At 45.5% G+C, this 14,297-nt stretch overlaps 1 protein-coding gene across 2 annotated transcripts in view; it reads left to right on the top strand.

Moving 5' to 3' along the window:
• The window catches only part of nSMase (neutral sphingomyelinase), a 37,922-nt gene extending 28,302 nt beyond the window's left edge, over window positions 1-9,620 (top strand). For both annotated transcript variants that reach the window (XM_075674374.1, XM_075674373.1), the window contains 3 exons: window positions 1,907-2,023; window positions 4,089-4,339; window positions 6,885-9,620. In XM_075674374.1, the coding sequence (XP_075530489.1) occupies window positions 1,907-2,023; window positions 4,089-4,339; window positions 6,885-7,127 (611 nt within the window). In that variant the 3' untranslated portion in view covers window positions 7,128-9,620. The remainder of the gene's footprint in view (window positions 1-1,906; window positions 2,024-4,088; window positions 4,340-6,884) is intronic.
• The last annotated feature ends 4,677 nt before the right edge of the window (window positions 9,621-14,297 follow it).

Here is a 14,297-nt window from a genome sequence, read left to right as displayed (position 1 = left end):
AACCTCCTCACGGCTCATTGCATGCCGCACTCGCAGCTATCGTCTCTAACCCTACTGTGACAAGCATCTGCACCTGTCCATATTACAGTGCATGGGAAACATAGTGCCAGTGGAAGCGTACTGCATGCTTTTAGTAGGCAAAAACCCAAACCTGCCACCATTTCTTGCTGCAGGCAGCGCAGTACGAGCGTCACGTTTCACTCTGGCGGCAGCACATTTTGATGCCCCCCGCCAGCTCGATTTCGTTTTCGTTTCCTGCCGCAGTCTCGGAATAGTCAAACAAAAATGCGTTTTGGGTTGCTAGAGCCACAACAGCTCGATGCGCATCAGCGTCATGTGACAAAATGCATCGCGCACTGATTTGCATTACATCAGTGTAAACTAATGTTAAGTGTCAAATTTCTCAGTTACTTCGGATCATAAATTTTCCCAGTTAGTACATATCTTCCTGCATTTTTATTTCCAAAACATATAAGCGAGGTTATACTGTACAGATTAAAGCAAGCAACCTGGGTGCTGCTATGTTGTTTTGCAATCAAGGTGAGCGGTAAAAGCTGTTAAATGTGCCAGACTAGCCAAGAGCTCGTTAACTCCATGCATGGGTAGTCGTGGCAGTCGGTATTGGTAACGGTAATGGTAAGACATTAACACTGTGCTAAAGCACTCTTAATGGCCATGTCAGGTTATGTACCACTACCATGCCTTTCGTGGGACAAATCACTGGCAATAAAGCATTGACTGTCAGACATACTTAGTTCATACTGTTCTGACATACTTAGACCAAGATCTACCTGCATTGTTTCATGCCTCATTTGCAAAGGCACCATTGGGTTGACTGATATTTTCCTTTCTTCTTTTGAAATATCAATCATCCATTCAGTCTGGAGCTCTTGTGAGACAGGGACGTGGCAAGACGTCCGTTGGGTACTGGGAATAAACTGCTTCTTCTTTAAAATTATTTCACAGGCTTGTGGCTTGGCCCATACGCTCTCAGGTTGCCAGTCATGTTGATGGTGCTGCTGCTACAAATCAACCAGTCTTTATACACTTCAAATATGATAACCGTTATATAGCTGCATATTCGATAATTTGAAGGTATAGCTGTGCCATTTACCAATTGCAACATCCTCACTGGTTCCGTTATGAGTTTTTTCATCAGGCCTAAAGATCACACCAGTTGGAGCCAGATTGTAAGCAAGAGCCATAGGCAGTTTCAATACCAGACGTCATGTTATTGCATGTTCAGTATGGTAGCTGGTGGTGAAGTTATGTTCATATCGCCTCTGTAAATTTTACTAACCCTGATGTCATCTTCGGACCTAGTGAAAAATAACTAGAACATCCAAGCAAATGCAATTCTTGCATTCACTTAGGTAAACAGTACTAATTACATACCTTTCAGTTGTGAAAATATGCACCTTCGCTAAAAGTTACTGTGCTTAGAATATACCGTAGTATGAGAGGGACTGCAGTCAAAATGCTACAATATGTAACTTGACTGAAAAAAAAGAGTAACAGTACTAGTTTAATCTTCCTGAACCACCTGTTCGGGACTGATTAAATGTTTATTGGTAAAGAATGATTGTATATTGCATTGTAATATAATCAACTGTTTAACCAAGCAGACCCTGATGACTATTTCTGCGCTAAATTTGCTTTGATGCACAGAAATCCTTTAAAATTTGCGACATCAAACTGTCTACCAGGGACAGAAGTCTGGGCATGGAATTTAAGAAAAGGGTAGTTTTACACTTTTCTTTTTCAGCAAAGTAAAAGCAAGGGCAATACTTTGAAAGAATAGGTTGCCACTCCAAACTGATTTAGAAGTTAGCTTTGGAGTTGCGCTTTCGTTGTCTTTTCTTTACCCTGCTCTTCTTTCTCCGTGTGCCCCACCTTGCGCTTGCAGGTGTCAACGTCGAAACCAAGTCGTGCACGACGCTGAAGTTGAAGACCCCCTCGGGGCTCCCTTTTTCGGACCACGAGCCTGTCGAGGTGGTGATGCGCATCAATAAGTCCAGCGAATGTGAGTCGCCACGCTTGTTCGCCGCAGCTGTTGCTGTGGTAGGGTGTTCAGCAGCGCAATGTCACTGTGGTGTGGTCAGCGGTGCCTGGTCGACTTCCACTGATTCGACACTGATGGGACCAACGAAATTTGTCGAATTATGCAGCAGGCCAAATTAAACAAGAGGCAGAAGAAAAAGCAGTGCCGATTCATTTGGCAGTATTTGTCCCAATTTTAAAAGGCCACAGAATCAAACACACAACCACTTCTTATCTGTTCAAAGTAGAAAGCTAACATAAAAATGGCATTAGAACAAACAAAGTAGGAATCAAACGGGCACCAGATGTTTTAGCAGGAAAAACATAGTATGCCTTTGATTGCATAAAAAAAAAAGTAAATTAGAAAATTTTCTTTTCATAAAAGGAAGCTTTATTTATCTGATAATTCATTGTCATCCCTTTATCACTGTCTGTAAGGAACCACTACATCTAGTCCTCCATACGGTCCAGAGTACGTTTGATATTCTGTATAGTATATATCAAATGACTCTGCAACAAACACAAATACTAGGATGGCTGCCCACGCCTAGACTGCGTTCTATGATGCATGCGATTCTCTAGAATGGCAAGAACATGTGACACGACTTCTTGCCACTAGCTTAACATGTAAAATAACTGATCGTTTGAACGGGCTTTCATGATCTGATTGAAGGTGGCACGTCGTCGTCCTCGTCAAGCTGCGCATGAACTCGCTCTGCCACCATGCAGGGTTGCTATCTTGTAATGGCGATTATGCTGGCTAGAATGGCTCTGTCAGTAGGCTGTAGCAAATGGGGTTTCGGTTTTGCCAGTCTCTAGTTTCATATCGGACTGCACCAACCAGGCAATCTTCAGACAAATTTACGTGGAGTAAAAAAAAAGAATGCACATTTTAATCGGATAAATACTGTAATAGGTTGTGAGCCACCATTTTGGGCTTGAAATCTTACTGGAGCCGGCCGAAAACGAGACGTTTTTGACAGGAGCTGACGCATGTTCGACGCATTTCCTGTACTATAAGCGCTGCCGAGACGTATGCTGCACTGTTGACGTTGCCACTCAAGTCATCACTGGGCTCGGGCATGTGATGACCAGCGAAGTTCGAAATAACAGGCAGGGACCGTCAATCGGGATCAAGTAAACCAGAGTCAAGTTAACAGAAGTCACGATAAATCACGAGTCTACCACTTCATGAGAAGCCAGCAATCTCTCACACCAAGGACAACATAGGGGAAATTACTTGTGCTTAATAAATGAAATAAAGAAACGATAAATTAATGAAAGTGGATAAAGAAACAACTTGCCGCAAGTGGGGAACAATCCCACAACTTTCGCATGCGAAGGTGCATTCATGGAAGTTTCCATTTATTGCCTTGGTATTCTTCCTTGGCAGCAGTGGCATTCCGTTATACTGAAATCATGTATAGACACACTTCCTTGTATTGAGGTTCAAAACACATGGTGTTCGACGGACAAAAAGTTATAAAAAGCTAAGTACTTCATTATAGTGAGAATCTTGTTATAATAAAGCTCGTTATATCGAGGTCTAACTGTATTTGCACTCGTTATATTGTCATGCATGCATTGTTTTGCTTTTCTAACAGTGCCTGTTTTGACTTACTAACTACCGTTCGAATGTTCTTGCTTGGTGTGAGGCACACACCTGCACGAATTTGAAATTCCCTGAGTGTTGTCACTGGCTCCATAGTAACAGTGTTGTCTAATCAGATTATGCGTGCAACACGAATAGTAGTGCTACTACACGAGCATGATTAAATGCAAGATTAGTTGGGTATAAATAGCGGGACACATTTGACTCGTGGAATCACACTGCCACCCAACGATGGCGTTCGCCACTATCATTGCACGCGAGTGTTGCTCCATTTTCTGGGCACAAGTTCGCCCCATAAGAAGTTAGATTCCCGATACTGTCCCCAGGCGACAGTGTCGAGGTTCCCTGCGCTGAGAGCAGCTGGTTCTCCAGCTGTGTACGGGCAGCCCGTGACTCAAAAGTGGGCGTCGCCCATGGGCGACGCACCTTTGTGCAGTGGCAGCTTGCGCCTTCACGACGGCGATGACACCGGCGTTGAACTTCCCCGGCGAGAGCGGTGGGGCCAGTCCGGACCGCACCAGCCTCAACTCGCATTGCCCGAACGGTCTGCTGGACGCCCTGCACCGTGGCCAGGAGCAGTTGCGGGTGAGCATGGACGGCCTGCACCTGGACCGCATCTTCTACGTCGTGGCCGCCTGCTTCATGGCCTGCATCCTGGCTGCCACCGTGCCCCTGCACCTGCCGCAGGTGAGCGCTGCAGCTGGACGTCGCAACTGGTGTTTGTGTTCAAATTCTGAAGCAAACCTCTCGTTGCCTCTTCCCCGGGGCACTAGTCGTCGTTTCCTCAATAGATATAGTACATGTGGATAGTACATACAGTAAAACCTCATTAATTCGGATTTCACGGGACCGAAGGAAACGTTCGAATAAACCAAATGTTGAATTATCGAGGGTATCAAGAAAACAATAACCAGATGCTTACTACTTCAACACGCTTTTATTTACTGAATGAATGAGCCAATCCTGTTTCTATTTTGCACAAAAGCAGCGTGGAAACTGCAATTCTCGTCATCTTGTGGCTGATAAGCACTTGCTATGCCAGAGGCCTCGCAACTTCCTTCAGAGCACGACCGTGGCACACGTCCTTTTTTGGTACAGTCTTTTTTACTACCACGTGTGCATCCCGGTTATTTTTTCGCCGGTGAGCTCGTCGGCATCCATCACGATGTAGCCGGTGCTCTTCATCCTCGAAAGCTCGTCAAAATGAAACTACTGTTTACCACAACCGCTGCCACTGTTGACGTGATCATGGACGGCAACCTTGCAGTTCTGAAGGCACGTGGCCGATGCGGTGCTATACGTGGCGTTAAGACGCAAGAATAAAGGCTTTAATGGCACAAATAGGCACGAAGCATTCTGGCGTTGCTGTCATTCACGTACGATTTCCACCGATGACTATGGCGATGTTTCCGTGGGCACTAATGCAATTTTTTGCTTTTTTGTGTCGCACGTTTGCAGCCCTCCGGTGCTCGCCTAGGCTCCGAGAGTTGTCCGAATTTACCGATGTGCGACCTGATATGTCTGAATTAACGAGAGTGTCATTGCATTAAGTAGTGCCTGACGTGACCAAAGGACAAGTGCAAATTATTCAATTTTCCGAATTAACGAGGGTCAAATGAACGAGATTTTACTGCATAGACAACTGGGGTCACTGGGTATATGCCGGGGGCACCCTTGCCAAGTGGGCAAACTGGGCCATTCTTAGCCAGTGTAGAATGGATGTGCCACTGGGACACATAAGGGTGAAGCCTTAAATGTGTTAAAGATACTGTGCCATACATTGCCTCCATCCTCGTGACGCAGCCAGCTAAATAGCTACAGGCAACGAGGACTACATTCGTGTCATCAGCTACTTCTGCCACCTTGCTAACTTAAACAAGCTTCGCATCATTTAGATCCCAGCATGGCATCGAATCTGCGTGTTTTTTCAGCCAGGTTTCTGCAGCTACAGGTCTCGTGTGAACCAACCCACTTCTGTAACTCTCTTCGCCTTATAGGCGGTAGCTGCGCAAGTGTTTTACAGTCCTGGGGATGCCAACAATGTTCCCACCACTGCGACAGCCATCTTTATAAACAAATAAGAGAACAAACATTAGTAAGCATTCACATCAGCTGCTGTCAAACTTTGCAGTTCTGAATTTTGAGATTTATGCGGATCAATTGCACCGTCGCTACATTGGGAACTTGCATGGTTGCAGTTGTTCACTCTGTATACCTCTCAGGGGTAGTTTAACATTTGTGGTGTCTTATCTAAGCAGTAGCACTTGAATGGCAAACACTAAAAGGGGCGGCTGTATTCCACCCGCATTGGAATGCAGCTACCATGGCCAGGTGATCGAATCCGCAAACTCGCGTTCAGCAGCAGGACGCCATAGCCGCTAAGCAATTATGGCAGATCAATCAGGCAATCGATCAATCACTCAGTCTGTGTGGATGTGAACTGAGTCGACTGTTTGAGTGCTAACTGTGCCTTCTCTTCTTGAACAAGTCCCCTCGGTGAAATGTTGGCTTCGACCATAAGCATCCGTTGTTCTTTAGCCACCCTTGATAACTTCAAGCCTCTATTTTCCCGTGAACATATCTCTTGTTTGGAACTGTATGTATACTCGATACATAGCAAGCAACACTGCTAAAGCTATGCATTCCATTACTTGGGCTTCAAGCTGTCACCAGTAGTCTGCTCAGCTGTCTGCATAGACTGTCTCTGACGCTGGCCAGAACTGGAACACACCCAAAGAAGTTTTTCGGTGGACTTGTCTATGAGGACCACTTCTACAAAGTAGCTGTTTCACATATTAAAACTACAGCTTGTCGGTGTAAGGTTATGTCAGATCGCGTATTATTTGTGCATGTTTTCTGCTTCCAGTATACGAGGTGCTGCGTTTTGGTCGCAAGTGCAAGCGTAGTGCTGTGACCGCTTGTCACAGAAACACGTCATTCCACTCACTAGGTAATAAGTACGTTCAGATCTGTGACACCTTCACATTTGGCGATGTAAAAGCACAGGACAATGTTGCATCAAATTGCGTGAGGTGTACCAATGTTATTGTTTCCTACGGTGACCCACTGTTCTTTTTTTTGTTGTTGTTGTTGTTATCGCAAATGCCCGCAGTGAGCGGTGTCCCTGTAGTCTTCGTGGTGTTGCCTGCCATGTATGAAATGTAGTGCAGAGTGATACTGTTTAGCTGCATTAAGTCTTAACTGTTTCTTGTATTCCACCCCTGGCTGCCAGATCTACCACTGGATTCTAGTGCTGAGCCGCACAATCGCCGCGATGCTCCTGGGCTTCTGCTTGATCATGGCGTTCTTCTGGACCGCCATGGAGAAGAGCTCCTTGCTGGAGGCGCGCAAGTCCATGCGCCTCTTGTGGAAGGCGCACTCCTGCGACGTCAGCAACACCAATAGCGTGACGCCCATCTCGCATGGCTCGATTGCCTGCGAGCCACTACTGCTCCAAGGGGACCAAAAGGTCTGACAGGACCCTCCCATCGCGGCGCCAGCTTTCACAACAGTGGCGACAGCACAGTGGGGCGACAGCTTTCACGACAGCACAATGGCGGCGTTGCATCAAGGACCTACATTGGTGTGACTCTGAACAGCGCCTCTCCTGGTTGTGCTTTGCATGTCGCCGGCTGCTTTCAAAAGGGCACGCTACTGGTGGTGCCGGGCATTAGGGGAGCTGACTAAACGCAACTTTCGATCTAGCGTTCCACGCTGATACATCGGCGGTCACGCTACTGTAGATATTTAGTGTCGTGACCTAGTGAACATTCCTGTTATGACAAGTTTGTCAGCGTTAGGATGAGTCGTCTGGAAACGAGATGACTCGGTGACGCCAAGTTTGGAAGCCCTTTCCACGGTTTGCGTAACACGCTGTATTTTGCTGCGAAGGAGTGTGTCATTGTGGCGCCCAGCAGTTTGGGTTTGCAAGTTTGCTCAAGCGGCACTATTTTTGGGACCACATGTTTTGACTGGTCCTTTTATTTCTGCGAAGTTTATTTCGTGCCTGGCACAATCTGGGAATGCCAGTTAATGTGCTGCAATTCTTAGTGCACCCCGATCGTTTTCTGCAAATGTACCACGTGAGAATAGTCACAGTTTGATAGCATTCAAAGGCATGACGCATGACTTGCTTGACCTTCTGCATGATGCAGGTTTTGGACCGGCTCGGTCACCAGGGCTCATGTATTGCGCAACGCGTCGGCTCACTTTTGTCTCCGGGGTGACCTTAGCATGTACAAGCGTTGCCCCCCCTTTACACAATGCTCTTGGTGCTTTTTATGGCACTGTTGATTCGCTGTGCTACCCACAAGTCGCACCTTCCCGTTTCTGTGCAAACGACTGTGTCATTCTTGTAAACAAATGGTGCGCCACTGAGATAGGCGTAACGATTTCTATTTTAATGAAGCGCTGGTGTAGCAAGCATCTAAAATCACTGGCGCTGCTAGAGTGTAGTCCATAGCTTAGTCACCGATTGTTTGAATAGCACTTTAAATATTGCTCAGCAATTTAACTGTAATGGAAGGAGCCAGTGTCTGACGACCTTGGCTGCATGGTAGTATCGTTCTTCATTGTTATCACTGTGTTAGGCAGATGTCTTGAACGATTGCCGAATTCTCGTGGTGACATTGTTTTCGCTCTTTATCAACACGCTCAATTACGTATCTATACCTTAATGCTCGGGGTATAGGGCAGTGAGTCCAAATGATTGCTTGAAATGTGCAACTACCAATGACAAGACGGCCTTTGGGTACACTGCCTAGTACATTTCTTCCCTCTGTTGAAGAGGAATGTTGAGTCTAAGATTGAAGTTATTATATATTTCATAATTACCAAGTAGTATTACCATGTTTAACCATTGGAGGAGGATGCTTGGAATGAAGATGACCGACCTTGCATGGCGTACGAGCACATTCAATGCATGAGCGTGCATGTGGCCATGGTGGTGAAGCCATACTTAACTGGAAACTGCATAACAGTAATGGTATAAATGTTTATTGCGTAGTTGTAATGCGTTGTTACACAGTTAAAAGAAGTGCGCCGGGTCGAACAGTGGTCCTACAGTGAATTGGTTATAGAAAGCTGCTGTTAGCCAGCAAGTCGCTCATTGAGAGGTCGGCCAGTTCAGGAACCAGCAATTTCATAAGGCATAGTACAGGCGCAATTTTTTTTTATCGCGTGACTAAGTGTCAAATGCATTTTAACTTAAATAACGGCACAACTTATACCAGGGAAACTTCTGCCATCAGCTGAAGGCCAGCTGATTGATCAAGCCTAGTCCATTATGTGTCTAGTTTTTAACTAAACCTTCAGGTGTACAGAGCATTTAAAAATGTAATTGATGTTATGTATACAGATATGTGCATGTAAAACTGTCAGCTTTATGATTGGTGGCATGCACTTCAATGTTGTTAATTTCAGTATGTTACGATTATGGGGTCTTGCTCGCGAAATGTTGAGCAGTTTTATGTCGGACTTCCAAAGTCTTGGATACTATTAAGTTTAGTAAAATAAACCACCACAGTGTTTGGGTGTGCCCGTACTTTGAACACTTGAAGGATGCTTGGACTTGTGAGATTTTGTGATGAATTTGTCTTCAGACCGGAGAAGATGGTGGTTGGCACACCCTACCGAGGTAGTGTTTCTTTCGTAGGCTCTTGCAGAAGTCTAGGGAAACGTGTGCATGTCTGCCAGTGCCGCTCTTCACTGCTTCAAAGAAATGGAATGCTCCTTTTGAACAGCGAGCTCAAGGAATGTGCATTCACGTGTGGCTGTTCATGCTGACATGCAGCCATTGTTTCCGTTGCGAGATTTTGTTGACCGAGGCGAGCAATGCCCAACTTTGTCAGAACAGAGTTCCTAAGCCACCGGTAGATTTCTACCATCGAAAGTGTGGGTACTTTTCTCTTGTAAATGTATGCTTAGGCTATAGGTTTATTATGGAAGTCATTAAAGGGTTCGCAATAATGTGTTGTCTCATTGCTGGAGTGTTGAACTGCAGTCACGTTCGATTACAGTCATGTGGATGTACCCATAAAACGGCTGCATAGGCAAATTTGTGTTTTTCGAGCTCAGTGTCTGTATAGGAAGCCATAGGAGAACTTAGCGAGGTGTGGTCTCACCATGATGACAAGAGCACCAGACATCACCATTGGTGTCTAGGGATATCTAGCGCAGTCGTGTGCGACCAAAATGAGTCAACACTGCCGCATTGTGTGGCTTCTTAAAAGCGGGCAAATGGCCACGTTTGTATTATCACTGAAAACTCTGTGCCAGGGCTCTGCAACAGAAAAATAAAGCCATGCGGGTAAGACTACTTTTTGTGGGAGGTGCGTTGGCTTCGGCTAGCGAGATTACGCCACACTTCAATTGTACATAGCAGTTTGCCTTGGTCTGGTGTCATCGCACTTGTTGGTCTTCCTCTGGCCATCTCGCATTGTTGTGTAAATCATCTTGTTCACAAACGAGAAACCCTTCTCACTATCTCCATCATCATCATCACATTATTCCATATCCACTTTGGAAACAAATGCCTCTCCCAGTAATCTGCAATTACCTCTCCTGCCTTGTGTCAGCTGGGTTTGCAAATTTTCTCTGCTGGCCTCGACTGCACTTTCATTCTCTTGGTGCCCATTCCATCGTTTCAAGACCACCGGTTATCTGCTCTACACATCACATGACCTGCCCAACTCCACGTCGTCTTCATAAGGGTGGATGCGGGCCTTAGAGGCCTAAGATTCGCAGAAGATTTTTTTAGTGGGGAAGGGAGGATTCTATGGTGCGTGATGTTCGAAATTTTCGTACGTCTTGGATCAATATATTAATTGTAGTAAGTGTTTTTCTCAACTAGAATATCAGCCACACTCGTTTGTTCTCCAACACATACCACTGCCTTCTTGTCTCATGTGCCATTCAATTGCTCACAGCACGGTCCTGGACCTCCATGCCCGCTGGTATCTCGACTGGATCGAACACATTTTTGCAATCTGTGTATGACCACATAGAACAGTTGGCCTGTATTCTGCAGTCTTCCATATTACTCGAAAGCGTGGAATCATCGATGTGATCTAGTGTTGTAGTGAACTAGTTCCAGGAATATGTTATGCAAAAACATGGAATCATGGATGTGATCCAGTGTTGTACGGAACAGCATTCCTCGAACTAGTTCCGTTTGGAAGCAATGGAGGAACGCCATCATTCCGTTAAGGGTCGGTGGAGCTGTAACGGTAAATTGTTAGGTTTACGAAGGAATGGTGGAGGGAACAGCATTCCTTCTGTAAACGTTCCACGGCATTGAAGGGACTGGCATAAAGTGGTCCTCCGGCAAGTGCGGTGTTCGCCGGGATCGAAAAGAGGTAAGCAATCTCATCATCCGAGTTTGAATGTGCTGCTTTTCTAATGAATTGTTCGGGATTGTAGGTTTGGACACCTCAAAGGAAAGCACAAGCTCGGTGTCGCCATTTGCTTAATCCCAAGGTTTAAGCTATTGTGGATCCCAGACAGCGAGACCAGGCGACCATCAGCATAAAGACAGAACTGGCTGCGGTGGCCAAACCAGCCAGCGCAGATATCGCCACCTCGTCTGCGCCCAAAGATTTCTTCTCGTTCGGGCACCAAGCCCTTCCAGCCAAGGCACAGGATGAGCTGTCACGGCAGCTGCTGGTACCAGTGACATTTGTGACCCGCAGTCACAAATGAGGAACTTCGAGGGACTGAACCAATTTTTCCCCCAAGTACAACACAGCAGTACCCTCAAGCACTTTGATGGAGTGGCTCAACATTGCCTACGAAGTGCTGATGAAAAAAACGGGTTCATCTGTCGGACATCAACATCGAAATGCAACTCTTGCCGAGTTGTTGTTTAAAACAAGGAACTTGACTAAGTTGCGAATATGTACTCTGGTCATTTTTTTTCACTCGTACTGCAATATTGAATCGGCATTCATTAAACACCTGTGTATTGCTCCTTTTGATGTGGTTTCTTAGCCAGAAATTTATTATATTGGTGCACGTGAGTGACTTTTTTTGCACGTCTGAAGCACAGTATCTTGGCTGCACATTTGAAGACCGAAGTGTCTAGGAGCATATCTCTGGATTCTTCTTATCTCCAGATAATCTGCTGCCAGCGATGTTCAAATTCATATAATATACATAGTTTGATGCGAGTTTTAATTCGCTGACTTTATTTCACCTCAGGATTATCTGACACTATATATTAATTTTAAAAATCAAATGTAGCATTAGCTTAACACCACATTCCAGTGTTCAAAGTGTAACTGGAATGAGTTCCTTTTGCATTAAAGGAACTTGTAACCGGAACTTGTTTCAAGATTGCGAAGGAATAAGCTTTCATTCCTGTTTCAGAGGAACACGTACAATACTGATGTGATCCATCACTGAATGTCTTTTTCAAGACGGTCTAAAGCGCAGGCTTACAAAAGTCAACTGCCGCTCACATTCTACTTGAGGCAACCTTAATAAGTACTTTGTACAACACTGGAAGTAAGCTAAAGTACCTATAACCCTTTGATGCCTCCTTTTTTTTTTATGGATTATCGTTACGATAGCGTTCCAAATCTAGTGCATTTGAAGTCTTGCGCGTTAACAGTCCAGGAGTATTGGATGTCCATAAAGAGTGACAATCAAGCCAAGGCATTGTTTCCACACAATTAATGAAATTAGCATTCTTAGGGTACTTCAGCTGTCTCTAACCGTTTTCCCACCAACACAGGTCACTTGATATGTGCCTCTGTTCAATGAACCTCTTTGATGCCTACTTAGATTACTAGGCATGTGCCGCTACGGGGACTTGCCGCTCCTCAATGAATCCCTTCGAGGTCAACTTGGGTAACCGAGCATGTGCGACCGCATATGTGGAGAACTTCAAGGACATCAGTTAGGCCATTTCACGCCAACTTGTGCTTATGCGCTGCTCTTCAAAGAACCTCTTCAACTAGGGTCACTGGATATGTTCCACTCTTGATTGAACATATTTTACGCTGACTTTGGTCACTAGCTAAGTGTAACCGGATATGTGTAGCTCTTGATGAAACTCTTTGACGAAAACTTGGGTCACTGGATACGAGCCACTGGGTATATGCTGCTCTTCAATGAAATTAATCTTGTTTGAATACACGTTCACACACACTGCTCCATGCGGCGAGGTGCTAGATGGCTTAGTACGTCTGGCAGAGGGCGCCAGGGCGCAGCCCAGCGGCGTACACACTTCACGCGTGACCCGTTTCGGTGGTTGCAACACGGTGCGTCGATGCTTTGCTTCGATGCTAATCGCACTAACGTCGACATTCTTGGTTGGATGGGTTGCGCTGGTTTTTCTTGTCGGGATGATTCTTTCAACATTAAGCAACAGCACTCCTGATGTCTGCCGTCTCCAGTGTTCACTGGAATTCAAGTTCGTTCAGGTATAAAGTCTATCAACACTTTTCAGCACCACAAAAACATGGGCGTCGAAACAAGCTGCAGCTCCGTTTCTCAACATCAAACGCCTTGGACCCTAGTTGAAAGTCTGCCAGAAACGTCTTGACATGCGGCACCTTGCGCAACTTCTGTTCGAGCGAGCAGGAAGGTGTTTCCGACGGGTTGGCGAATGCTTGATGTTCCAGCGTAATGCTGCGACACGCAAGCCGCAGGGCAGGACATGACGGAGATTTGGTGGTGGTACGATGTCATATTTTGCCAGCAAGAAAGAAAGAAAAAAAAAAAGAAAAAGCTTTACAAGCTCTACTGGAAAAGGACTGAAAGCTGTTCAAGTTTGTATTTATTCATGGCAAAACTGCAACGTATGCATACATGCAAAAAAAATAAAGTAAAATGTGAAATAACAAGCCCTCCACATCGACAAGTGCACAGATATGTGCTTTAGTGAGCCATCTGTTGTAATCGCGAACACAGGATTCTTTTTTTTTTTTTAATTCCGTGGGACCTTTTAAAATTTGTTACCGTTTCTCTGAATAACTCTGCACACGCTCATTGCAGTTAGCCAGGGCGTAACCTATTTACAATCTTTTCCTGAAATAAACTGAATTGCGAGTCAGCACTTGCTTGTAAACTTACTGTGTCCTTCATACACTGTGCGCGCTGCAGCTTTACCGTGAATAAACCCTACCAACTTTCCAGAAAAGGCTGCCCAGTCCTTTCATTCTGTTCCCGGGTATTCTCGGTAATGTGCCAACAAGCCCAGTTTTCGACCCTTCTGCAGGGTGCAGCCAAAGTTCCTGCACCCTCCCGAAATCAGTTGTGAATTAGCCAAATGGCCTAAACCAAAAGAACTTTTTAATGTTTCGTCGAAATAATTGTGAAAGAGAAGCTGCGCAAGGTTTAGAAATTTGATCGACTGACGGAGCACATTAAAGAGACCAGGGTCATAAGATCATACAGACCCACCGTGGTTGCTCAGTGGCTATGGTGTTAGGCTGCTGAGCACGAAGTCGCGGGATCGAATCCCGGCCACGGCGGCCGCATTTCGATGGGGGCGAAATGCGAAAACGCCCATGTACTTAGGTGCACGTTAAAGAACCCCAGGTGGTCGAAATTTCCGGAGTCCTCCACTACAGCGTGCCTCGTAATCAGAAAGTGGTTTTGGCATGTAAAACCCCACAATTTAATTTTTTAAGATCATAAAGGA

The sequence above is a fragment of the Dermacentor variabilis genome, chromosome 11 (genome assembly GCF_050947875.1).
Source record: "Dermacentor variabilis isolate Ectoservices chromosome 11, ASM5094787v1, whole genome shotgun sequence".
Classification (NCBI taxonomy): Eukaryota; Metazoa; Arthropoda; class Arachnida; order Ixodida; family Ixodidae; genus Dermacentor; species Dermacentor variabilis.
The sequence above is the reverse complement of the archived record's forward strand: the minus strand, read 5'-3'. Positions and strand labels throughout refer to the sequence as shown.